The 26,691-nt window shown below is 38.1% G+C and overlaps 1 protein-coding gene across 2 annotated transcripts in view; it reads left to right on the top strand.

Moving 5' to 3' along the window:
* Positions 1-25,649, top strand: part of UTP20 (UTP20 small subunit processome component) — a 109,842-nt gene extending 84,193 nt beyond the window's left edge. For both annotated transcript variants that reach the window (XM_030323493.2, XM_030323492.2), the window contains exons 43-62: positions 148-304; positions 5,409-5,507; positions 6,340-6,507; positions 7,885-8,051; positions 9,097-9,238; positions 10,319-10,435; positions 12,370-12,540; positions 12,774-12,905; positions 13,368-13,478; positions 15,072-15,151; positions 15,578-15,647; positions 15,775-15,957; positions 17,183-17,314; positions 17,764-17,896; positions 19,436-19,623; positions 20,351-20,422; positions 22,374-22,673; positions 22,885-23,011; positions 24,309-24,454; positions 24,734-25,649. In XM_030323493.2, coding sequence (XP_030179353.1) covers positions 148-304; positions 5,409-5,507; positions 6,340-6,507; positions 7,885-8,051; positions 9,097-9,238; positions 10,319-10,435; positions 12,370-12,540; positions 12,774-12,905; positions 13,368-13,478; positions 15,072-15,151; positions 15,578-15,647; positions 15,775-15,957; positions 17,183-17,314; positions 17,764-17,896; positions 19,436-19,623; positions 20,351-20,422; positions 22,374-22,673; positions 22,885-23,011; positions 24,309-24,454; positions 24,734-24,889 — 2,851 coding nt within the window. In that variant the 3' untranslated portion in view covers positions 24,890-25,649. The remainder of the gene's footprint in view (positions 1-147; positions 305-5,408; positions 5,508-6,339; positions 6,508-7,884; positions 8,052-9,096; positions 9,239-10,318; positions 10,436-12,369; positions 12,541-12,773; positions 12,906-13,367; positions 13,479-15,071; positions 15,152-15,577; positions 15,648-15,774; positions 15,958-17,182; positions 17,315-17,763; positions 17,897-19,435; positions 19,624-20,350; positions 20,423-22,373; positions 22,674-22,884; positions 23,012-24,308; positions 24,455-24,733) is intronic.
* The last annotated feature ends 1,042 nt before the right edge of the window (positions 25,650-26,691 follow it).

Here is a 26,691-nt window from a genome sequence, read left to right on the forward strand (position 1 = left end):
TCAAAAATAAATTGACCTTAAAAATAATTTTTTTTTAGAATCCTAATTGGGAAATTTGGGTAATGAATAATTAAGAGTCCAGAGGATGTCTGTATTTTTATTTGCTTCTGGTTTTTGATTAGTCCTTTTCAATTTTTCATTTTCTAGTATTTTGCTGAAAGTGTGTGCCCTCCTCAAGAACAGAGCACAGGAAATCAGAGACATTGCACGCAGCACTCTAGCAAAAATAATAGAAGATCTGGGTGTGCACTACCTACAATATATTTTAAAAGAATTACAAAGTACCCTTGTCCGTGGATATCAGGTAAATTGCATTATGCGCCTTATATTCATTCAAGTTGGATTGAAGTTCAAATATTTGCAATTTGAACACTACAAGTGATGTTGCCTTCTGTCTGTATTCAGTAAAGTTGATCCACTGAGGTAGTAATCAAGAATATTCATAAGTTTCAGGGCTCAGTCAGTTAAGCATCCCACTTGATTTTGTCTCAGGTCATGATCTCAGGGTTCCTGAGTTCAAGCCCCACGCCAGACCCTGCACTGACATCACGGATCCTGCTTGGGATTCTCTCTCTCTCTCTCTCTCTCTCTCTCTCTCTCTCTCTCTCTCTCCCTGAAAAATAAACTTTTAAAAAAAGAATATTTACAAGTTTCTAATCAGGATTTTAAAAATCTATTTAAAAAAAACAAACAAAAACTCCCGTGTCTGATTTTTATAAAGATACTTATAGGCCAGGGTTATATAACCTATTTTTCTCAAATCATTTGATACCAAGTTTTGTATTTTGAGAGTTCTTAAAAATATTCTTATTGAATGCATATTGAATTTATTACCACAAATGTGAATAATAAAGAGCATAGGCATTTGTTTAAGGATTGAAACATACAAGTAATAAAAATAATAGGATCTCCAGGTGGAATAGAAAGCTCTTTGAGTGGTGACGTGGCTGGCTGGCTCCTTACTACTCCAAGTGTTCAGCAACACCTGGGAGCTTGTTAGACACGCACAATTTAGGGCCCTACACCTGACCTATACTGCCTGCATTTCAGTAAGATCCCTGAGTGATTTGAAGTTCAAGGAACACTGTTGCTTGTTGTTTTCAAGTACTCAGTCAAGACTCTGGGTAGTTAGCTTTACCTTCTGTGTCTAAATTTGCTCAAAGGTAAACTTCCTATTCTGTGGGTTCTAAATCTAACGCAGTAAAAATATCAGTATTTATTTTAATTGTCTCTCTTGGTATAGTTTTTTATTTTAATTTTTTTTAATGTTTCCTTTTTGAGAGAGAGACAGAACGCAAGCAGGGGAGGGGCAGAGAGAGAGGGAGACATGGAATCTGAAGCAAGCTCCAGGCTCTAAGCTGACAGCAAAGAGCCTGACACAGGGGACGAACCCACCAACCCTGAGATCATGGCCTGAGACGAAGTCGGACGCTTAACCGACTGAGCCACCCAGATGCCCCTCCTGGTGTAGTTTTTTAATGGTTGCTCTAGGAATTACCATATACATCCTTACTTTTAACAATCTACTTGGAAACAATATTTTACATCTTCAAGTGGAATGTGGAAACCTTACCACCATATATGGATCCCTTCACCCTTCTTTTGTTTTATAGTTGTTTGTATATTACATCTCTATATATTGAAAACTTTATTGGGCAATGTTAGAGTTTTTGCTTGTAATTGTCAAACATATCTTAACTCAAGAGGAGAAGAATAGTCTATTAGTTTGCCCAGATATTTATCATTTCTACTTCTCTTCTTTCATTTCTGAATTTCCAAGTTTCTTTCTGGTATCATTTCCCTTCAGTCTAAAGAATTTCCATCAGCAGTCTTGTAGAGCACATGTGGTGGCAGCAAATGCTGTTAGTTTTCTGTCATCTCTGAATATCTTTTCACCTTATTCCGGAAGGATACTGTCATTGGATATCTGATTCTACATTGACAGTACTTTTCTTTCAGCTTCTTAAAAATGTTGTATCACTTCCTTCTGGTCTTTTGGATGAAAAATCCAGTTATTCAAAACAGTTTTCTCCTCTAAGTCATGCATCGTTTTCTCTGGCTGCTTTAAGAACTTTTTCTTGGCCTTTATTTTTTAGTAGTTTGACTGTAATGTGTCTAAGTTGGGTTTTTAACCCAACTGATCACCAGTAGATACATATGAAATTATGCCTTTAAAGTTCATTCTGGGGGGCGCGTGGGTGGCTCAGTTGGTCGACTGTCCGACTTCAGCTCCGGTCATGATCTCGAGGTTCATGAGTTCGAGCCCCACGTCGGGCTCTGTGCTGACAGCTCAGAGCCTAGAGCCTGCCTCAGATTGTGTGTCTCCCTCTCTCTCTGCCCCTCCCTGCTCATGCTCTCTCTCTCTTAAAAATAAACACTTAAAATAAGATAAAATAAACACTTAAAAAATTTTTTTATTTTTAATTTTTTTAATTTTTTTTTTTTTTAACATTTATTCATTTTTGAGAGAGAGACAGAACGCAGGCAAGGGAGGAGCAGAGAGAGAGGGAGTCACAGAATTCGAAGCAGGCTCCAGGCTCTGAGGTGTCAGCACAGAGCCCGACACGGGGCTCGAACTCAGGAACTGCAAGATCATGGCCTGAGCTAAAGTCGGATGCTCAACCAACTGGGGCGCCAGGCTAGCTCAGTCGTTAGAGTGTGTGACTTTTGATCTTGGAGTTGTGAATTTGAGCCCCACATTCACTGTAGAGATTACTTAAAAAAAGTAAAATCCAATCTGTGTATTGACAACCAATTATGTTTCCTTAGCCTATGATCATTATCTGGTGTTCCCTGTGATAATTTGTAACACTAGAAGCAGTATAAGGAACGCAGAAAGCTTGAGAGGCAACATAGTGTAGTGATGCAGAGCTGGGGCTGTGACACCAGCTCTGTGGTTTCAAATCCTGACTCTACCACTGCAACCTGGGGCAAGTTACTTGATCTCTCTGTGCCTCAGCTTTCTCACCTGAAAAGTGCTGATAAATACAGCACCTTATACCATGGATACAGCGAGCAAGGATTAAATGATTTAATACATGTGAGGTATTAATACAATAATTTTAGTAGCCCGTAGTAAGCTCTTAGGAATGTTATTAGCTATGGTTACTGTGAAGAGCAAAAACTTGTCTATTTCCTTCATAACAGCTTTGATTGCACCCAACATTGGCAAGCTCTTTAATTCACAGGTTGGTTTTTAAAGTTCAAGACTCTTGTGCCTTTTCTTTATAAATCAATGGCCTGGAGGTGCCTAGGTGGCTCAGTCGATTAAGCGGCCAACTTCATTCAGCTCAGGTTATGATTTCATGAGTTTGAGCCCTGCATTGAGCTCTGTACTGACAGTGTGGAGTCTGTTTGGGGTTTTCTCTTTCTCGCTCTCTCTCTGCCCCCCCCAGCTTGTTCCCTCCCTCCCTTCCCCCCCCCAAAATAAATGAATAAAATAAAATAAAATAAAATAAAATAAAATAAAATAAAATAAAATAAAATAATAAAATAAAATAATAAAATAAAATAAAATATCAGTGGCCTGGTTTAGTCACAGTAGTACACGCCAAGCTTGGTGATATGTTTCTGAGCATCTTTTGTACAAAGTGATCATTTGGTTAAAGTCTTTTATTTTATTTATTTTTTATTTTTTCAATATATGAAGTTTATTGTCAAATTAGTTTCCATACAACACCCAGTGCTCATCCCAAAACGTGTCCTCCTCAATACCCATCACCCACCCTCCCCGCCCTCCCACCCCTCATCAACCCTCAGTTTGTTCTCAGTTTTTAAGAGTCTCTTATGCTTTGGCTCTCTCCCACTCTAACCTCTTTTTTTTTTTCCTTCTCCTCCCCCATGGGTTTCTGTTAAGTTTCTCAGGATCCACATAAGAGTGAAAACATATGGTATCTGTCTTTCTCTGTATGACTTATTTCACTTAGCATCACACTCTCCAGTTCCATCCAGGTTGCTACAAAGGGCCATATTTCATTCTTTCTCATTGCCAAATAGTACTCCATTATATATATAAACCACAATTTCTTTATCCATTCATCAGTTGATGGACATTTAGGCTCCTTCCATAATTTGGCTATTGTTGAGAGTGCTGCTATAAACATTGGGGTACAAGTGCCCCTGTGCATCAGTACTCCTGTAGCCCTTGGGTAAATTCCTAGCAGTGCTACTGCTGGGTCATAGGGTAAGTCTATTTTTAATTTTTTGAGGAACCTCCACACTGTTTTTCAGAGTGGCTGCACCAATTTGCATTCCCACCAACAGTGCAAGAGGGTTCCCGTTTCTTCACATCCTCGCCAGCATCTATAGTCTCCTGATTTGTTCATTTTGGCCACTCTGACTGGCGTGAGGTGATATCTGAGTGTGGTTTTGATTTGTATTTCCCTGATGAGGAGCGACGTTGAGCATCTTTTCATGTGCCTGTTGGCCATCTGGATGTCTTCTTTAGAGAAGTGTCTATTCATGTTTTCTGCCCATTTCTTCACTGGATTATTTGTTTTTCGGGTGTGGAGTTTGGTGAGCTCTTTATAGATTTTGGATACTAGCCCTTTGTCCAATATGTCATTTGCAAATATCTTTTCCCGTTTTGTTGGTTGTTTCCTTTGCTGTGCAGAAGCTTTTTATCTTCATAAGGTACCAGTAATTCATTTTTGCTTTTAATTCCCTTGCCTTTGGGGATGTGTCAAGTAAGAGATTGCTACGGCTGAGGTCAGAGAGGTCTTTTCCTGCTTTCTCCTCTAGGGTTTTGATGGTTTCCTGTCTCACATTCAGGTCCTTTATCCATTTTGAGTTTATTTTTGTGAATGGTGTGAGAAAGTGGTCTAGTTTCAATCTTCTGCATGTTGCTGTCCAGTTCTCCCAGCACCATTTGTTAAAGAGACTCTTTTTTCCAGTGGATGTTCTTTCCTGCTTTGTCAAAGATGAGTTGGCCATACGTTTGTGGGTCTAGTTCTGGGGTTTCTATTCTATTCCATTGGTCTATGTGTCTGTTTTTGTGCCAGGTTAAAGTCTTTTATTTTTTTAATTTTTTTTTTCAACGTTTTTTATTTATTTTTGGGACAGAGAGAGACAGAGCATGAACGGGGGAGGGGCAGAGAGAGAGGGAGACACAGAATCGGAAACAGGCTCCAGGCTCTGAGCCATCAGCCCAGAGCCTGACGCGGGGCTCGAACTCACGGACCGCGAGATCGTGACCTGGCTGAAGTCGGACGCTTAACCGACTGCGCCACCCAGGCGCCCCCAGGTTAAAGTCTTTTAGATGGTGATAGAAGTATGTGTCATTTGTCAAAACTTCCCCCTACAGTAATTATGGAAACTCTGAGCGCTCTCTGCAGTACTTCTTAGATCTTATTTTTTTTCTACTATGGTATTCTTAACCATTCATATTCTTACTGCGCATTTCATTTTAGGTCCATGTGCTGACTTACACTGTTTATATGTTGCTGCAAGGCCTCACCAACAAGCTACAAGTTGGGGATTTGGACTCCTGTTTAGATATAATGATTGAGGTAAGATTTAGAAAAAAGGAGTGTCATTTTCTCAACTGGGCAATGGACACAAAAAATCGGCTCACAAAATACGAAATATTTATAACCTGTAAAAATGAAAATGATGTACTATCTCATCTCTTAGATTAGCAGAAGTTTAAAAAGCTGACTCAGGTGAAGTGAGGTGGACTCTCTACCATTGCTAGTAGGTCATGAGTTTTGGTATAACCTTTCTGGGAAGAAAGTTGATGTTGTGTATCAGGAGCTTTAAAATAAGCAAAAATATCGACCACTTTTAAGAATCTGAGATGTATTTAGTCTGGGGTTTATATAAAAATAGGTGCACCAGAGCTTTACGTACAGTAGTGAAAAATTTAATAACCATCAACTTTTAAAATTGATCATGTGATAATTTGGGGGGTGAGATTAGGAAGAGACTAAATTTGCCATACTGCCTTTGTTCATTCATAAAAAAATGTACGTATTTAAACATTTTGAATTAAACACATCAGTTTTGATAAGTTACAGATATCATCAGTTTTTTAAAGGGAAATCCTCGGTAATATCCAAGAGGAAGTACCTGTCTCTTATATTATACAATCATATATGTAAATCTATATAGCACTCTTTTATTTCCCCTTAGTAAAAACCTTCAGGTGTTGCGGTATTTGCTTGTCTTTCAGTAATTGGTCCCTGAACTGCCTTGAAAAAGTGAAATCTAATAGAAATTCCTGCCATCTGATTTCAGTCCTGTCCAACTTGTTTTCCTCCCATCTGGATGTATCAGAGACTGCTTATGTTGACATATCTTGCTGATTACACATAATTGCCATTTGGCTTTTTTCTTTCAAAGATTTTTAACCATGAGTTGTTTGGTGCCATTGCTGAAGAGAAGGAAGTGAAGCAGATCCTCTCCAAAGTCATGGAGGCACGAAGAAGCAAGAGTTACGATTCTTACGAAATCCTGGGCAAGTTTGTAGGGAAAGATCAGGTTACAAAACTTATCCTTCCATTAAAAGAGGTAAGGACTTGAATGCAGTACAGGAGATCCCCACATCATTACAGCATCATGAGTTCTTAAAACGACCCATGCAGTAATGCTGCACTTGACCACCAGGATTTCATTTGGTACGAAGAGCATGGATACCACATGGCCACTAGCTGGCAGCCCTAGGTGGCATTCTAAACTAAGAACCAGATTCCTGGATGTAAACCATGTGATGCAGAAACAAAAAATTGAAATTCAAGTGAGTTTTATAGTTGGCTCAAGTCAGCAGCTAGGAACATAGCTTTTGAAGACAGATTGCTGCTCCCAGATTGCCAAGAGGGAGAAAAGTGACATCTGTTGAACATATATTATGTTCTCAGCATCGTGTTTCATGATCTCTTCTAATCTGCACAGCCACTCTGAGATCAATGGTACTTTCATCTTACAGATAAGAAAATGTAGGCTCAACAAAAGGTAGAAGGGTCATGATTAAGGAGGAAAGTAAAACGTTACTTGTAGATCTTTCTGATCCAAAGCTTACATTCTTTGCACTGTTTTCATTCTGCTCCTGTCGGGCAGGGACTGTAGTTTACTTACCTTCATTATGTTCTCTGTGCCTAATGTAGGGGTGAACACTCAACAAATGTTATTAACTCATTTTATTATAATTTCATGCACAAAAACTAGAGCAAAACACTATTTAATGACATGAATTAACCTTAATTCCAAATGTTTTGGTGTCAGAATAACTCCATAATTTTTTCTACAATGCATTAATCTTATCTAAACCTGAGAATGTTAGGTATGTTTTGAGGATGAAAAAGAATTAACACAGCACATGTATTTTCCATGTATATTATCAAGTCCCTCCAAGATAGTTAAAGTTATTAATACCGTGTCCTGTGCAAAGAAATATTTATAAAGTGCTGAGGGTTTTGTTGATGTTGATGGTCCTAGATTCCCATTAAGTTCCTATGATTCGGCCTAATGACTAATATCAAACCCTGAGGCTTGGCCATCACAACACTGTTAGCATGGTTTCAGATGAGTACTGACTGCATTTTGGTAATGTTGTATATGTGCACGTGCTTGCCTATGATGCACTTACAGGGTTGATGTCTTCCATGTATCACGTCATGTCTCCAGTCCTGTGCCCTGAGGTCTCACCAACAGAGAGCACAGAGAAATCCAGAGACATACATGATGCTAATAGTGGTTGTCTCTGGGATTGACAGTATGTGTAAATGTTACTTTGTATGCTCTGTTTGAAATTTTATTAAGGATGTTTCTTTTTAATTAGAAAAAAAAAACCTATATTAAAAAGGAAATGTATTTTTTAAAAACTACCATCACAACAAACAAAAAGGCAGTTCTGTGTTATCTCAACATGACATTTATGTTTGCCTTTAGATCTTACAAAATACCACGAGTTTAAAACTGGCCCGGAAAGTTCATGAAACCTTGCGCCGAATCATAGCAGGATTAATTGTAAATCAAGAAATGACGGCAGAATCCATACTATTGCTCAGTTATGGGTTGGTCAGTGAAAATCTTCCCCTGTTAACAGAGAAAGAAAAGTAAGTTTGAAAGAAAAAAAAAAAAAAAAAACAACTATCCTTGGGTGCTTGCTTCTGATAAACCATTCAGTTTTCATTTACTCTTAAGTGAGTTAATTTAATAATTTACCTTAGTTAAAACACACACACACACACACACACACACACACACACACACACACATAGAGTAAAACCTTGGATTGCGAGTAACTTGTTCTGCAAGACAAGCAAACATTTCTAATAAATTTTAACTTGATGAAAGAGTGATGTCTTGCAATATAAGTAGTACCTGATGCCATATATCACATGATCACAACTGAGCCAACGGTTCTTGAAATTTACTTTGATATACAAGTGCTTCGGGCTACAAGCATGTTTTCCGGAATGAATTATGCTTACAAACCAAGGTTTTACTGCATATGCATGTTTACATATATTATACAATTACATAATATATAATACATGTACAATTATTTATGTGTACATATAATTATATACATAATACATATACAATTACATACTTGTATAATATATGCTATATATATTTGAGTTATGAGACGGTTCTCCTTTGTGGTGTTTGGGCTAAAGCCCTTCCAGGTGATAAATCTCAGCATGAGATGATTTTCTGATAAATGAGTAAGTTAGCTGTGACAGCAGCCAGTTAGGTTATTTATTGAATCAAAGTTAGGATAGATTTTAAATACATAGCTTTTCTTCTGATTAAATAGATATCTAGACCTGAAAAGGTTTTAAAATACCTCCTTTGGATTTTGCTTTTGGGTTCTAAAAGAAACTCCTTGGCATTTGTTTTCAAACATCAAGGGAGTGTCCTTTTACTGTTCATCTTAATCTAAACGTGTGTTCATCAATCTGATTTCTGTTTCTGGGGTTGTTCTACAGCTTTGATCAACAACCTAATAATCTTTTTCTCATGGTTGAAGGAGAAAAAAAGCCCACAGTGAATAGCATACTACTTAGTGCTGGACTCCAGTCACCAGACAGGGTCACGTGACTTAGAGTGCAGCATACAGTGTTCTTGCCCCTGTTTTTCCTTTGTGATTGACAGAAACCCAGCAGCCCCTGCACTGGATCCACGTCTGCCACCCCAGAGCTGTCTTCTGCTCCCCCCAAATCCAGTTCGAGGTGGGCAGAAAGCTGTTGTGAGCAGGAAAACCAACATGCACATATTTATTGAGTCTGGACTCCGGGTAAGAATTAACCCTTAAAGTGTGATTTGCTGCCCACAGTGAGTGTGCCTTTCAGTCCTCTGCTCATTTCCACTGTAAATGCCTTATCAGAAATAAATTACAGGCTATTTTTTTTGTTTGTTTATTTAGTTTGAGAGGGAGAGACAGTGTGAGCAGGGGAGGGGCGGAGAGAGAGAATCCCAAGCAGGCTCCACACTGTCAGCGTAGAACCTGATGTGGGGCTCAATCCCATGAACCATGAGTACATGACCTGAGCCAAGATCGAGAGTTGGACACGTAATCAGTTGAGCCACCCAGGTGCCCCTGGGCCATTTTTTTAAAGGTGCATTGGTCCATTTACCATTTCTCTCTTCTAGTACTTACTTTGATGATATAATGGTCTCAGGGTTCATGATTCTGACCTAACATTTATTATGGGTTCACTTTGATTTGCCCATGGGCATCTCTAAATTATTTTGAATTTTTTTTAAAGATGTAAGTGTCTAAAAACACAAATCTGATCGTTTTATTTCCTTTTTATTACCTTCATTGGCTCCCATTTTTCTTGAGAGCCTGGTCTTTCATCTGGGCTACAGGGGCCAAACTTTGTATTGTACCATTCCCAACACACAGCTCAGCCACACTGGCTTCCCTTCAGTTTCATAGTCTCCACACTCTGTCACTCCAGGACTTTACCACGGGCTCCTCCCTTTGCCAGGGTCCCCACAGAACTCCCAAAGCACACTGCATTTACAGTTAATTATTTGCTAGAGTCTCTCTTCCTGGTTAAGATCCATCAGGCAGGAACCATGTTCATCTTGATCATTGCTGTGCCCCGTGTGCCAACCCAGTGCCTCGAATCAAAGTAAATCCTGAGTAATCATTTGGTAAATGAACTCAGCATCTCAGCTGCACAGTGAACTCCTACCTTCTTCACTTACTGAGAGTCTCCCAGGCCCTTTACCATTCCTTCAGAATTTTTGTTGCTTCAAACAGAAGCATCTTAATGTTTCATGTTTCTCTCTTAAAATCATTTTACCTTTACCTAACTCATTTGGTCTTCTGGGCAACTGGTATGAAATATCTTTTTGAATCTTTTAGCTGCTACATCTGAGTCTAAAGACTTCCAAGATCAAGTCTTCAAGTGAACCTGTTCTGGAAATGTTGGATCCTTTTGTCTCTCTCCTCATAGACTGCCTGGTTTCCATGGATGTGAAGGTGAGCTTCTGTTCCTTCATGAGAACTGTGTTGCACAAAATACCCAGAACTTTTAGGCTTGTGCTTCACAAGATGATGGAGTTTTTAAGTGGCTTTATGATATCGTGAACGACTTCTGTTCCCTACATTACGTTGCTTTCCAACCATATATTTGGATAGCCTTCAACAGTGTTACAGGCTCTGGTAGATAACATTATACTTCATTGGGTCCTTGCAACATCATGAGGCTGAGTAATGGTGTCACCATGTCAGAACTGATCATCTCCATCATCCTTGTCACTACTGCCCTCACTGGTGTGAATCCTCATAACAACCTATGAAGCACATATTATTAATGCTTCTGTTTTATCAGTGAGAAAAGTAGGCTATCAGCTGACTTGGCCTAGATCACAGATCTAGGATATCAGTCCGTCAGACTCCAGAGCTGACACATCTCCCGTTTCCTGCCTGCCTGTCTTATAGTGAAGGTGCCAGGAGGTTAAGTAACATCTCTGTAGTTGAATGGGTAATAAACTGCAGGGCTGGGATTTAAGCTCTGGCCTTTGTGACTCCAAAGACCTTTCCTCTATGGCTTCATCTAATCCAGCCCAAGAAGACCTTACAGCAACCAGAGCAGTGTGGGTCTATTAGGCACAGCTGAACTAGGTGAAGTAACTGATCTCAGCAGTCTCTAAGGTTTGAGCGGGAGGTCAAGGATTCTCATGTCATCGCTTGGTCCCAGCACACTTTTTTCATATCTTTTGCACAGTACTTAACTATGTTAAATTGTAGTGTATTGTTCTCATGCTTAATTTCTTAGCCAGCTGTCTGCTCTTTAAATTTTTTTTTTTTTTTCAACGTTTTATTTTATTTTTGGGACAGAGAGAGACAGAGCATGAACGGGGGAGGGGCAGAGAGAGAGGGAGACACAGAATCGGAAACAGGCTCCAGGCTCTGAGCCATCAGCCCAGAGCCCGACGCGGGGCTCGAACCCACGGACCGCGAGATCGTGACCTGGCTGAAGTCGGACGCTTAACCGACTGCGCCACCCAGGCGCCCCAGCTGTCTGCTCTTTAAATAGAGGGACAGTGTTCTCTTTATCTTTGTAATTCTGATTTTTAGAGTGCCTTGTATACAGTTGCTTAGAATGGATTAAAGTACCATTCTAGAAAATAGAAAAGTCATTTATAATGTATCTTTCCAGACAAAAAAAAGTTGCTGAAATTGGCCAATTCAGGATGCCTGGGTGACTCAGTCGGTTAAGCATCTGACTCTTGATTTCAGCTCAGGTGATGATATTACAGTTCATGAGTTTGAGCCCCACATTGGGCTCTGTGCTGACAGTGCAGAGCCTGCTTGGGATCTTCTCTCTCCCTCTCTGCCTCTCCCCTGCTCTCTCTCTCAAAAATAAAAAATAAAAACATTGAAAATAAATAAATTGGCCAGTTCTTCCAGTCATTGACTCATATAGGTTAAGAATATGGTGCACTCTTTCTTATTTACTTGCATCACCTTTTTTTTTTTTTTTTTTTCAACGTTTATTTATTTTTGGGACAGAGAGAGACAGAGCATGAACGGGGGAGGGGCAGAGAGAGAGGGAGACACAGAATCGGAAACAGGCTCCAGGCTCTGAGCCATCAGCCCAGAGCCCGACGCGGGGCTCGAACTCATTGACTGCGAGATCGTGACCTGGCTGAAGTCGGACGCTTAACCGACTGCGCCACCCAGGCGCCCCTACTTGCATCACCTTTATGTGCCTTAGAGAAGCAGTAAGTTCTACCACAGGGAATAGGAAATCTCCTTCTCTTCTTATGCTTTTGGTATACGGTTCTTCTAGAGTGGGCTGAGCAGAGTATTTCATTTTTTCAACTTGATTGCTTATAGCGTCTACACAGCCTCAGGTGCTTGACTGTTGGGTTTGATCACTACATAAATTGGTTGGTTTTGTTTTTCAGGTGATCACAGGTGCTTTACAGTGCCTGATCTGGGTCTTGAGGTTCCCTCTGCCTTCCATAGAAACAAAAGCAGAACAGCTGACAAAACACCTCTTCCTGTTGCTGAAGGACTATGCAAAACTTGGAGCTGCCAGGGGCCAGAACTTCCACCTGGTGGTAAATTGTTTCAAGGTGAGGTGTTTTTAGTTATACTTCGAAAGAGCCAGGACCAGGTTTAACATCAAACTTAGGTTTCCTCATTGTCCTTTGGTCCTGTTCAGAATTTTTTCCAGATTAATTTGCTAAGGCCAGAGGGTTGGTATCCTGTGTGAAAAAGCATTGATGTTGTATTAAGGCCTTACCATTTCACTGATTCTTCATTCGTGGGATGTCCTGGCTATTAACCTCACTAGTTTAATTTACAGTGTGTGACCATAGTTGTGAAGAAAGTGAAGTCTTACCAGATAACCGAAAAGCAGCTTCAAGTTCTACTAGCATATGCTGAAGAAGACATTTATGATACTTCAAGACAGGCCACTGCATTTGGTCTTCTGAAGGTATGGTATCACCAGAATGTTGGATTTTACAGTTTATGTGCCTCAGATTAGATACTTAGAATAATGTGGAACAAAGTATTTTGACTAGCTGTGGATTTCCAAAATTAATTTATAAACATTGTGATGATTTTGATGGATTAATGGTAATCTAACATACCTACTTATTAAAATGTTTGAACATGAATTCAATTAACACTTCCAGAGCCTTCTATAAAAGTAGAGGAAAGTTTAAAAAATGCTTGTATTTACTGTATTGGACTTTGTGGAGCTTTTTTCTTTTTTTAATTATAAAATACATAAAACAAAAGTCACTATTTTAACCATTTTTAAGTGTATGTTTTTTTTCTCTTGAAGGTTACTTTCATTATTTTTGAAAATTGCCTATGACTGCTTTAACAGTGCATCAGCTTACAACCATCTGCAGTAGAACATGAAATGAGATGTCTTCCTTTTTTATTTTAGGCCATTTTATCAAGGAAGTTGTTAGTCCCAGAAATCGATGATGTCATGCGGAAAGTATCCAAGTTGGCAATTTCTGCACAAAGTGAACCTGTCAGAGTCCAATGCAGACAGGTTCGTAGAGAAGAAGCCTTATTCCCATAGCAAGTGTTGGGTCCTGTCTTCTCTGTTCCATATTTAGATAGACAGATGTCAACATTGACTGAATTCTGAAGATAATTTTGTGTCACATTGTTGCTTTATTCTGAGACTCAGGAACCCATTTACTTACCAAGTGTGAGAAGCATGTCTGCTCTGCCTTAAGGGGATTTCAGTTAACAAAGAGCATTTTGAGAATAACCCATCACAAGTGGAATGTTTCAAATGGATAAAGATGTATATTTTCCTTCTGTAGCATGATAGCCTGCACCAAATATTTCCATCCATTGGTCATCAATTACTTATGCATATTACTATGTGCCAGGTGCTGCTGGAAAAGCAGTCAACAAAATTTTTATAGTCCCTGTCAGATAGTGAAATTTTAAAGTACACAGGCACAAAGCAAAAATTCCACAGGTATTTAATTACAGGCATCCTAAGTGCCAGGAGGGAGAAAGCACTGTCATATTTCATTATTTATAAGACATACCTTTATTTATATACTTCAAAGAAAGAAAACACTATGACACAGTGGTAAGATGCCATCAATTTTAAGATACATCCCAATTTCAGATCTGTTAAAATGTGAAAAACTGTGCTGCTTAGAATTGACAAAATATGGAAGAGTAGATGATAAGAACATATGATCAGGTTGAGGACCACCCTGGTGTTAGAATCAGGAAGGGCTCTCCTGAGGATTGGCTTGTCAGCAGAAATGTGAAGGAAGAAAAAGGCTTAGTTTTCCAGTTGAAGGGAGCAGCCAATGCCTAAGGAAGGTAAGCCTTGAGGTAGGTAAGGGCCTTACTTATTAGAGGAGATAAATGAAGGTTAAGTGAGGTGGGGAAGGGAGCCAGGTCAGGCAAGACTTCGTGTACTTGTTAAAGATTTATTTAGGGCTTTATTCCAGTAGCAGAAAGCTATTGATATATAATAGCTTATATATAAATACTTATATTATTTTATTAATTACTTTTATTAATAAATTAGTACAATGGTTTGAAAGAAGATAAACCAGGCATGGAATTCTGGCACTGTCACCTGAGCATGTTACTCACCTCTCTGTGCCAACTTCATTCTCTTCATCTGTAAGATGGGGATAATATCCCCTACTTTCCAAGAAAGTGATGACAGTTAACTGAGGAACACTTAGCACAGTGCTTGGCATATAGAATTAATTGACGTATAATTAATAAATGAATTAGTATTATCTGTATTAATATCAATCATCATTGTCATTCTTATTCAAGGGGAAATACAGGGGTGAACCACAGTCCGTACTCAGTCCACCATACCACACTACCTATGGAAGAGAGTAGCTTCCAACACGTGAGCTTAGATCTGGAGCCCAAAACAACCATGCCAGTGGTAGGCTAGGACTTCTAATCAGGCACTTGGGGCAGGACCTGAGTAAGTGAAGTAGGAGAAGAAAGGAAAGCGTGCAGTTGACTCAGGAGGATTGATCAGTCTTCTGAAAGGTCTTTGTAACTGAACAGTGTATCAGCAGGTTAGGAAGCAGAAATCCTGGAGAGATAGGACCCAAATAATCATCTATGTGGCTTCTGTTCCTAGGTTTTTCTGAAATATATTCTTGACTATCCCCTGGGTGACAAATTGAGACCAAACTTGGAATTCATGCTTGCTCAACTCAAGTAAGTTTAAGCCATAAACTACATAGGGGCAGAAGAGTAGTTTCCTCTCTTTTTATTGTGGCACCTGTCTGGAAAATGACAAAATCTAAACATCTGAGGGTGTTATCATTTGAATCATTGACTTGATTATCAAAGAGTGTACATGGCTTCATGTGACAGTTGTGTAAGTTGCTTTTCGAATTCGGTCTGACCACTGATTTTCATTAAGAGTCTATTTAAGGAGAATGGTAAAAATCTAACAGAATCACATTTAAAGCTGAATAGTAGCGTGATAGATTTACATAAGTATTAAAATTGGGAACATGGATATTTTTTTCTACTTTTTAAGAAACAGACTGACACCTTAAAACAATGTTTAAAAATTTTTAAAACAATTATTGGTAATTGAAAAGATACTAACAAGTCTATCTAATGTTCTTGCCTTAGTTATGAACATGAGACCGGGAGAGAGTCTGCCTTGGAAATGATCTCCTATCTCTTTGACACATTCCCTCAGGTACCTTGAATCACAGACTGTAGTTATGTTCCCCTTGAGCCCTGGGGGCCCACAGGGAGCCTCCCTTGTTTGGGCATCTATAAGAATTCCAGTCTGAGTGTGCTCTTAACTGCCTGTTTTCTTCTAGGGACTACTCCATGAGAACTGTGGAATGTTCTTTATTCCTCTTTGTCTAATGATGGTGAACGATGATTCTGCCATGTGCAAGAAGATGGCATCCATGACAATCAAATCTTTACTCAGTAAAATCAACCTTGAGAAAAAAGATTGGCTCTTTGATATGGTTACCACCTGGTTTGGAGCAAAAAAGGTTAAGGTTGCTTTTAGTTAAATTTCAATGAAAAGTCTTAGCTTTTGGTATTCACTTTAAATAAGAATACATCTTAAACATTGTTGAATTTTTCCCAAATTTTTTTTTTTTAGTAGATTATGTTAATAATGTACTCTTGCTGGGTGGGGGGGATGGGTTAAGTAGGTGATAGGGATTAAAGAGTATCCTTATGATGAGCACTGAATAATGTATAGAATTGTTGAATCACTATATTGTACACCTGAAACTAATTGTATGTTAACTATATTGGAAATAAAATTTTAAAAATATATATATATTCTTATAGTAAAACTTCAGGAAATATAGAGAGTAACATAAAAATCACCTGTAGTCCCACTACATGATTGTCAGCCAATGACACTGCTATATGAATGTATCGAATGTATCTAACCAGTCCCCAATGATGAATATCTTTGTTTTCAGTTTTGCATATTCAGTTAATGAAATGTAATGTTTGTCAGTGATTATATCCACTTGCTGACTTGCCACCATCAACAGTGGCCCATGTTTGTGGAATATAAACGTGTTGTATCTTAATACTGACTGTAATACATATTAAAGTTAGAATGGGGGGGTATTGTATGCAACTTCCAGTTTTTTAATTAAATTTTTTTTATTGAAATATAATTGACACACAGTGTTACTAGCTTCAGGTGTACGACATTGATACTCGACAATTCTGTATATTATTCAGTGCTCATCTTGATTTTTTTTTTTTTTAATTTAAAATGGGAGAATATGGGTAATGATGAGTTCCATTTCTTTTTTAATGTTATTCTTGGGTGTGAAGATTTTCTATATTTTTCATTTTAAGCCACCAAAGATCCATATTCTATTGATTTCTGGCATTATAAAGAAATATTGAGGGGTGCCTGGGTGGCTCAGTCGGTTGAGTGTCTGACTTCGGCTCAGGTCACAGTCTCGCAGTTCGTGAGGTCAAGCCCTATGTCTGGCTCTGTGCTGACAGCTCGGAGCCTGGAGCCTGCTTCGCATTCTTTGTCTCCCTCTCTCTCTGCCCCTCCCCTGCTCATACTCTGTCTCTCTCTCTCTCTCTCTCTCTCTGTCAAAAATGAATAAACATTAAGAAAAAATTTAAAAAAAGAAATATTGAAGACAGAGTCATGCCCATTTTATTTTATGAATTTGGAAATGGCGTACCAAGTTGTGTTATTAACATTGTCTTTCTGTGGTTTATTTTTGGTAGAGCTTAAATAGGCAACTAGCTGCCCTCATCTGTGGCTTGTTTGTGGAAAGTGAAGGAGTCTCTTTTGAGAGAAGACTTGGAACTGTTCTTCCTGTGATTGAAAAGGAAATTGATCCTGAAAACTTTAAAGATGTAAGTAATTTGCCAGAGAATAAAACTTGTGCTAATTTTTGTAGTTTTACTTAAGGTGGTTTAGCTAACAGCTTAAATATTATGTGTGTTCAAAAATGTTTCTTAATGAAAGCAAGAATTCAGTGTAGCTGGATCTTCTTTTTTAAAATGAGATTTAAAGTAAGTTATCTTCCATAGTATGTGAAGATCGAAGTTTCTCCAGCAGGGGGATTTCACCACCCCACTGCCAACCCTGCTAGACACTTAGCAACACCTGGAGACATGTTTGGTTGTCACAACTGGAGCGTGGAGGGTGCTACTAGCATCTAGCGGGCAGAGACCATGAATGCTGCAGATCAGCCTGTAGTCCAGAGGGCAGCACCCACAACAAAAAATTGACCCAAAGTGACAGTAGTACTGATAGAAACCCTGAAGTTGTCTCAATGGATTTATATCCATCCTGTTTTTAGATCATGGAAGAGACTGAAGAAAAAGCTGCAGATCGCCTTCTGTTTAGTTTTCTTACACTGATTAGTAAACTCATCAAGGAATGTAATATTATTCAGTTTACCAAGCCCTCCGAGACGCTGAATAAAATCTGGAGTAAGTATTTCCTTTTTATTTACATCTAAAAACAAACACATTAGTTGTGACAGAATTACTAAAAACCAATTTGGGGAATTAGAGTATGAATACTTAGAAAGTCTATAATGTCAGGGGAACAGTCCATGAGAAAAAGATTTAAAAGACCCTTTCAAATTGATTATAGTGAAAATGTTTCTAGGAAAAATAATATGTTTATGATTTCACAAGTAATACATTTCATTTGTAAAAGAAGGAATATTAATTATGGGAAAGTAAAAGAAAGGAAAGTTTTTCAAAGTCTTCCTTGCTGCTTGGTGTTAATTTGGTATATATTTCCATCCAGTCTGTCTTTTTGTTATATATAGACACAGGTTTTTTTTACAGAGATTGCATAATTCCATATAACTTATATCTTGTTTATACCTAAATAAGAATATTATACTATAACACACTCAGTAGAAAGCTTTTTAAAATAGCTGTAAATAGTCCACCATGCAAATATGCCATGATTTAGTAAACCATTTAACCCTTGGGAGACATTTAAGTTTTTGTCTATCACTCTTTTTTTTAATATATATATTTATTTTTGAGAGAGAGCACACGAGCAGGGGAGGGGCAGAGAGAGAGGGGGACATGGAATCCAAAGCAGGCTCCAGGATCTGAGCTGTCAGTACAGAGCCCTACACGGGGCTCAAAGTCAAGAACCATGAGATCTTGACCTGAGCCAAAGTTGGACTTAACCAGTTGAGCTACCCAGGTGCCCCTGTATATCACTCTTTAAATAACAAATAAGATCCTAGAATTTTTAATTTAACATACTTAATCTTGATTAGCCAATAGGAAACAGACATTGGAATGAATGCTTTAAGTACCCACCTGTTTTAAAAGAATTCATGATCCTATGGAAATTACTAAATTACTATATGGCCTACTCTGGTATGATTCCACAGAGACATGGCCAGATTATTAGAAAATACAATACATATAGAACAAAAGTAAACCATGTTTATGAAATGTATAACAGCATAGACTAAGACTCAGATATGATATGGTTCATCCAGAATTTTAATCTTGTTCCCTACAACCCACAAGGCTTTTCTACTGTATTTTCCAAGTGTAATATATGGAGAGTGGCCATGTAACATAAGAGTGTAAGGTTTGGGGCCAGATCAAGCTAGGGCCCAGGCCTGGTTTTGCCTGTTACAGCGTGGTGCCTCATCTGTAAAATGCAACTGACTGTTGTAAGGTCACAGAACTGTTGTGAGGTCTAAATGAAACATATGTAACACACTGAGCCCTGTGCCTGGCACACAGAAAGCCTCAATAAATGATAACTCTCCACCAATTTCAATAACTATTAGGAACAAACATGTGCCTGTATACAAATTTATATTACCTAATTTAGAAATTGTAAATGTTACAGCCAAAAGATGTTGTTCATCTTTGGTTCCTTAATCCAAGCACGTAATAGATAGTGAATGCCTAATCTAATCATATTTACCACCAAAGAGTTGGGAAAGCTGTGAGACATCTGAAAATGCATTTTGGTTCCCTTAGGTTATGTTCATTGTCACCTGAGACATCCACACAGCTGGGTGTGGCTCACTGCAGCCCAGATTTTTGGATTGCTCTTTGCCTCTTGCCAACCAGAGGAACTTACTAGAAAATGGAAGTCTAAAACAACTAAAAAGAAGTTCTCAGAACCTGTAGCAGTAAGATTTCTAACAAATGACCTTGAACAAAAGGTAAGGTTTCTCTAAAACCTTTCTTTCCTTTGTGATCTATGTGAGATGTTCCTTCTGGTTCATGTAACTATTTGGGGGTTGGCCCTTGGGAAAAACTCTGACAGCTGACTTGTTGCACGTTTCTGTAGGTGTGCTGGGAACTAGAAAGGGTCAACCTCAAGGCCAAGGTTTTTCAAAGATAATTTTTAGACTATCAGTCTAGTCCACTTCTGTTGTTCATCTTCTATTATTGGTTCAAGTTCTTTATCAACACTGGAAAATAGGATTTATTAAAATGAGAGCAATACTGTCTATCCCGCCTCCTTCATAACCTGTTGATGACTGAGATCATGTTCATGAAAATCTTAGGTAGAGACCACATTACATCCATCTCTGATTTCCTAGGGCCCAACACAATGCCTGACTCATAGTGGAGACTCCATAAATAGTGAATGATTGGAAGATGGAGGGGGAAAAAAAGGAAAAAAATACTGGACTTTTGTAAAGTTTCCTGCTAATAATCTGAGGGATTATTAATATCCCCAAAGCTTGAAAATATCCCCTTTATTTGAGCTAAAATGTTTGTGGCAGGTAGAAAGTAGAGACCTTCCCTCTCCAGACCTATACAAGTCATTCAGAACAAAATCTAGCACTTCAGTTATATTATTATGGTTGGTTACTTGGACTTTTTAAAAACAATCAGAAATACCCTGCATAGTGTCTGCCAATGTCCATTTTCTTTTCACAGATGAAAAGTATCTCCCTAGCCTCTTGCCATCAGTTGCATTCCAAGTTCTTAGATCAATCTCTAGGAGAACAGGTGAGTATTGTCATCCTCCTGGTTTAATAGAAGGGATCTGTTCTACCAAGTCTAGGAATAGGCTTACATTTGGTATTTGTGGGGGGTTTTGTTGGTTTGTTTTCCTATTTTAATGCTTGGGGAATTAAATGAAATATAGGCATATACTGAAATACATGTTCAGTTATAAATCTAATCAACTCTGGAGTCTATGTTGGGGTTATTCTTGGCTTCATTTAAAATGCCCAATAAAGATGGTGCAGTGAGAGGCTGACTGTTAATCTTTTCATGTTCAGTTTTAACCATCTACTCAACGTTGTGACCAGCTTTGAAGGGCTTTGGTTGGTTGGTTGGTTGATTTTCATTGTCCCTATAATGAACTACAGTACTGAATTTCTTTCCCTTACCCCTGGAAGTTGAAGAGAAAGCAGTAATAGTTATGTTACAGTGTGGTGTGAGAATTGTCTATCCTTAACTAAAGGCAGATAAATCACTAAAAACTTTGTTTTCATACTATAGAATGTAACTGTAAGTAAATTGTGAATATAGAGAAGCATGTATAAATATGCAGTAAATGTAAATTACTTTTGAGTAAGGTCTATTCCCTTTATTTTTTCCTCCTTTGATAAAGCCATCGGGCTGGTAGATGAGATACACAGATGTGGTATCTTGGTATGAGCAAGACTGTTATTTGTGACTCTTGTCATTATGGACACAATGGAGCAGCAATACAGATTAAGTGATGGGACACAAGAAGCTAGGTGAACACTGTATCCAAAGAGTGATCTCAAGTAGGATGCCATAAGCCCTCATATTTCCATCACTTTTTATATGGAAATATAGTACCCTTCATTATATGGCAGGGCCAGAGAAAGAATGGATAGCTATTCAGTGGATAGCAAAGTGAAGCCAAAGAAATCCTACCAGGGTAGATAGCAGGTGGTGTCTCACAAAATATCAGTCTTAATAGAGGCTAAAAGATACAACCATGGAAACTAGGGACAGGAAGGGATTTACTAGTACTAACCCAGGATGAAAGAAATTAATGGAATTCAGTTCACTGTGATCTTACGGTGAGTTAACTGTGAAGTGGCTGCCACAAGGGGAAAAGGCCTCCAAAACTGGGACTGTCTTTAGGGAGACCAAGCTTCCAGAAGGAAATTATAATCTTGGCATGAATTCTCGATGGCCAAGCTAACCTTGGACAGTATGTGGGATTCTGAGTACTACATTTGGAGGAAACTTTTGGCACACAGCACTCCCAACAGAGCAGCCAGGATGGTAAAGGAACTCAAAAGCAACTTGACTTCCTCCGTCACGTAATCAATGTGAAATATCTATGTCAGAGATTTCATGGATGTCAGAGTTAGGGACTCACTATATGGGTCCATTATTATAAGACTAAAATTGGTCCCTGGGCTATTTATCTGGATCACATGATTTGAGGAAGAGCTCAGTGTTTAAGAACTTAGGCTTGAATTCTAAAAACCATTCAATCTTGGCTGACGACTTGCTTTGCCTTTGGGTGAGTCACTTAGTAACTCTGAGCCTTGATTTTCTCTCCTGATAATAGTATCTAATAGTGATATTTTAAAGTTGAATTAGAATGCTGTATATAGAATCAGTGCTCAATAAGTGGAAACTGTTATTTCTATGAAGAAATTTAATAGAGGAGGGATGAAAGTTCTCTCAAAAATGTAAATGGATAGTCTAGAATGAAATTATTTACTTATTCTTTGTGACCTTAAAAGGTAGAACTAGGTCAAGTAGATAAGTTACATGGAAATGGGTTTGGGTATACTATAAGGTAGAACTGAATTATCAAAAAATGGAATAATCATCAGTTTAATAGTGCAATACCTGTTTTGGGGGAGTTTTTTCCTAATTGTAGAATACCTATTTTTTACTGAGCCATATCTGTTTCAAAATCAAAGTCCCAATTCCTCCCTTTCTCTCCCTTCCTTTTTTAAAGGTTGTTAAGAATTTGTTATTTGTAGCCAAAGTCTTATATTTACTGGAATCTGATTCTGAGGATGAGCAAGGTGAGATAAAAGAAGACATGGAAGAACAAGCAGCTTTGGGAGATGGTGTAGCCAGAGAGAAAATAAGAAAACGCAAGTCCTGTGCAGATGAGGAGATGGACTCTGACAAAGAAGAAAACAAGGAGGCAAAGGAAGAGCACAGCAAGCCAGCCACACTGCTGTGGTTGATCCAGAAGTTGTCCTGGATTGCAAAACTGGAAGCTGCCTACTCACCTAGAAACCCCTTAAAGGTGCAGTGAATGTTCAGAATGCCTGAAAGTAGTCATTTTTTTTTTAAAGTATTTCAGTGGTATTAGTAATGCTCCCACATCTCTAGAAACTCTTCAACCAAAAACTGTAGCAATAATATCTGCCCCCAAAGAGACCTTTTCTGAATTAATTGTTTATATGGCTGCAATAAAAGAAACACTTCAGATAACAATGAATGATCTGTACTTTCAGAGAACATGCATCTTTAAGTTTCTTGGAGCTGTGGCATTGGATCTTGGAATAGACAAGGTGAAGCCGTATCTCCCAGTGATCATAGCTCCTTTGTTCCGAGAACTGAACAGCACCTATTCAGACCAGGGTAACTGCAGCCTGTTTTCTGAATACTTGTACATTAGATATCCTCACTTCTCTCCTAAATGCTTCCTTCTTTTCTATCTTCCTTCCCTGCCAGAGTTTTAAGAAAACTTGCTAGGTATCAAAACAGTAGCAAACAAGTAAGGTATCTTTGTTTTATCTACGACTGCCTTCTGTGTGCTTCCTCATGTCTAAGAGTGATGTTTCTCTCCTAAAAGATGTTTTACTCCTAAGCATAGATGAAATATTCAAAGAAAACTATAAGTTGAGGTGGTTCTAAACCCCATAGTGCTATGGACAATAATGAACAATAAAATGTCATGGTATTCTCTTATTGTGAACTGTAAGGCAAAAGTAGGAAATACTTTAAAAATATGTTGTTTACTTTTCCTATATGTCATTTTCCTTGCCTGGGCATTTATTTGTACATTTCCCTCACTGATCCTAAATTCTCTTTTGATGATAGGAAAAGAGGGAATGGGGGTTGGAAAGAGGAGGTAAAGTAGGTATTAAGTTTTAAAATAAAACAAGTGAGTATCAAAGCAGGAACTATACATTTCCTTCCTCTGAGAGAGGAAAAAGCAGTGGTCAAGGCCAGGTCCACTTTGGTTCTCATTATTCAGCATTTATTGAGCATGTAATATTTGCCAGGTACTGGGGGTTCAACATTGGAGAAAAGACCTAGTCCTTATCTTCAAGAAATATTCAAAGAAAACTTTGTAATCTAGAACAGCTGCCCTGAAATTGAATACAGAAATATGTGGGTTATGTGTATTTGGGAGAAAGAAGGTAGGGAGGAAGGGTGGGAAAGCAAAGATTTTTGTCAGTTTCTCAGGAGTCTTAACCTCCCCCCACAACCAAAAAAAAAAAAAACAAAAAAACAAAAAAAAAAAGCTGTGGCCAGAACTAAGCATCTGTGACCCATGAATTAGAAGGGGCATAGAGAAATATTTACCTTTCCCATCTGCAGAGTTGAGCAGGTTAATAAAGTAACCCAAAATGTTTCTGTCAGCTTCTCAAATTAGTGTCTTCTGAGCCAGGATTCCACTGGTAAGTGGGCTTCATGGAGTCTGTGATACTTTTAGTGCCTCCCAGATGAGTGGTGGTGGCTGGAAAGTGTCCTACCCAACACTTCCTTTTTTCACATCTCAGAAACATAGAGGCTGGTTTTAGATGAGTGTTTAATGTTCAGGTAATAAAAGTGATGATTCCACAGGGGTTGAATTTTGCATGTTCTTGGTTTTATAGATGTTAAATGTGTCTTTTCCTATATGACTAATTATTACTCTGTGTGTGATCAGATCCTCTGCTGAAGAATCTATCGCAGGAAATCATAGAATTACTCAAAAAGCTGGTTGGGCTTGAGAGCTTCTCCTTAGCTTTTGCCTCTGTACAGAAACAGGCTAATGAGAAAAGGGCACTCCGGAAAAAGAGGAAGGCTTTAGAGGTATGTTTGCTGTTTGAAAATATAGCGTGTTCCTTAATAGATATTTTTAACCACAGGTGTGTGCATGCGTGTGTGTCACACTTAACACAGAGAGGAAAGAGGAATTGGCTGTGTTTGAGAAGTGGGGACTTTATAGGTGGGGCTCCAGATTTTCTTTAATGGGAATGTGCTGCATTTGTGATATTTAAAGGTGAACAAAATGGCCCATTTCTGCATTTGGTTTTTATTGGTTTAATATTTACTTTTAAAGTAATATAAAATTTCTATTCTTTTTTCAAGTTCGTAACTAATCCTGATATTGCTGCCAAGAAAAAGCTGAAGAAACACAAAAATAAAAGTGAAGCCAAGAAGAGAAAGATAGAGTTCCTGCGTCCAGGCTATAAGGCCAAGAGACAAAAGAGCCACAGCCTGAAAGATTTAGCAATATTGGAGTAATGTGCTCCCTGTGCTGATAAAGTATCTCCATTTACCCCAAAGCCTGAACTTCCTGGTATATCTGCTGGTCTGAAATCACAGCAGATTTTATTATTTAAGTTACAATGGCATAGATTATATATTATACAGTTTAATATAATCCTGCTCATATTTTTTTAAATTAAAACATTTCATAATATTACTGTATCTTCACTGTCTAAAAAAGCAATAAAAAGCTTACAAATTATTTTTTTTAAGCACACTTTAAAATAACAAGACAGAATATAGAAGGAATAAATCAAATGATTTACAATACTTTTAGGGAGAAAATTACAAAATTTTATCAAAGGGCACTAAAAGAAGGATATGCACAAATGGAGGAATAACCATGTTCGTGGATAGGAAGATTTAATATCATGCTAGTTCTTCCCAAGTTAGACGCCATTGGCTAAAGGCATATCTGTGTAAAATCCCAAGATTTCTTCAGATTATCCTAATAAGAGGATTCTAAAATTTATATAGAAGATAAGCCGAGAATAGCCATGATGTTCTTAAAAAGGGTAATACGGTGAGGACTTTTCCCTGTCAGATAGCAAATGTTAAGTCACAAAAAAGTGCTGCCTGTAGTGAACATGTGATAAATTCTACGTGAAAATTAAGAATTTTCTGCTTGTAAGACACAACTGGGATATGGTATGTAGCATATACTGATAATGAATTTGGTAGAATCCAGGATATAATGAGTAACTATGAATCAACAAAGATAACCCAATAGAAAAAGTGTCAGGAGAGAAATAGTCATTGCACAGAAAAGAAGTAAACATTAATACTTAGCTGATGTGGCTGTACAGTTCTTAAATATTAAAGTACTTATGTACTTTATGTACATATATATACTTATGTTTCACTGCCTTGAGACACTCAAGCTACCCTGGCTACCCAAGTCCCTAGATTCCCTATTTCCCCACACCAAAAATTACAAGATTAATACCTAGACTGGTAGAGGGTCCTCCTATATCAGCTATGTCTGGTTGTTAAATATTTTGAATCAGTCTTTTATAATTAGGAAATTATTAGGAATATGCAAGTTAATAATTAGGAAATGCAAATTAACATCAGAATAAAATTCCTTTGAACCCTTTAGATTGATAAAGTTGACAGTATCAAATATTGGCAAGCTTGGTGGAGGAGAGGGAACTCTTATAAACCACTTTGGAAAACAGTCTGGCATTATCTTGTTCACCCATATGGTATTAATGGTATCTTGGTCTCACTCTACAGTTGATGTGGAAGCAATATTCTTTAGTGCTCAATAGAGGGAGGAAGAAGATCCATCCTATGTGCCAGGCACTTTGTTAACATTTTAGTCTTCACAGTGTTGCTCAAAGTTTCCTAAAAATTGGTTCCTATTTTACAGATGAAGAAACAGAGTCAGGTTAAATAATTTACCTAAGGGTAATACAGGTTGCAGGATTCATACCCAGGATTAAAAGCCTATGTTCTTTATAATTTCTAAATATGGAGTCAGAATGTAGCATAAGGCATAGAAATCAAATGTTCAAACATTGAACTTCAGCATCTGTGTTTTGATGTAGTTTGTCTCAAACAGGAGTTCTCACACTTCCAAGGAGTTTGTAATGTGCCAAGAGCATAAACATGGTGCATCACAGAAGGTTGATTTCAATTAATTCTAAGTGATTTAAAATATATGTACTGCTTTTATAAAAATTTTTAAAATAAAAAATCAAAAGTTAACACTTAGGGAAATTTCAGAAGAAGAAGAAAAGTAAACATCCTCAGGGATACTGAGCACAATTTAGTAA

This window comes from Lynx canadensis, chromosome B4 (assembly GCF_007474595.2).
Source record: "Lynx canadensis isolate LIC74 chromosome B4, mLynCan4.pri.v2, whole genome shotgun sequence".
In the NCBI taxonomy this organism is placed as follows: Eukaryota; Metazoa; Chordata; class Mammalia; order Carnivora; family Felidae; genus Lynx; species Lynx canadensis.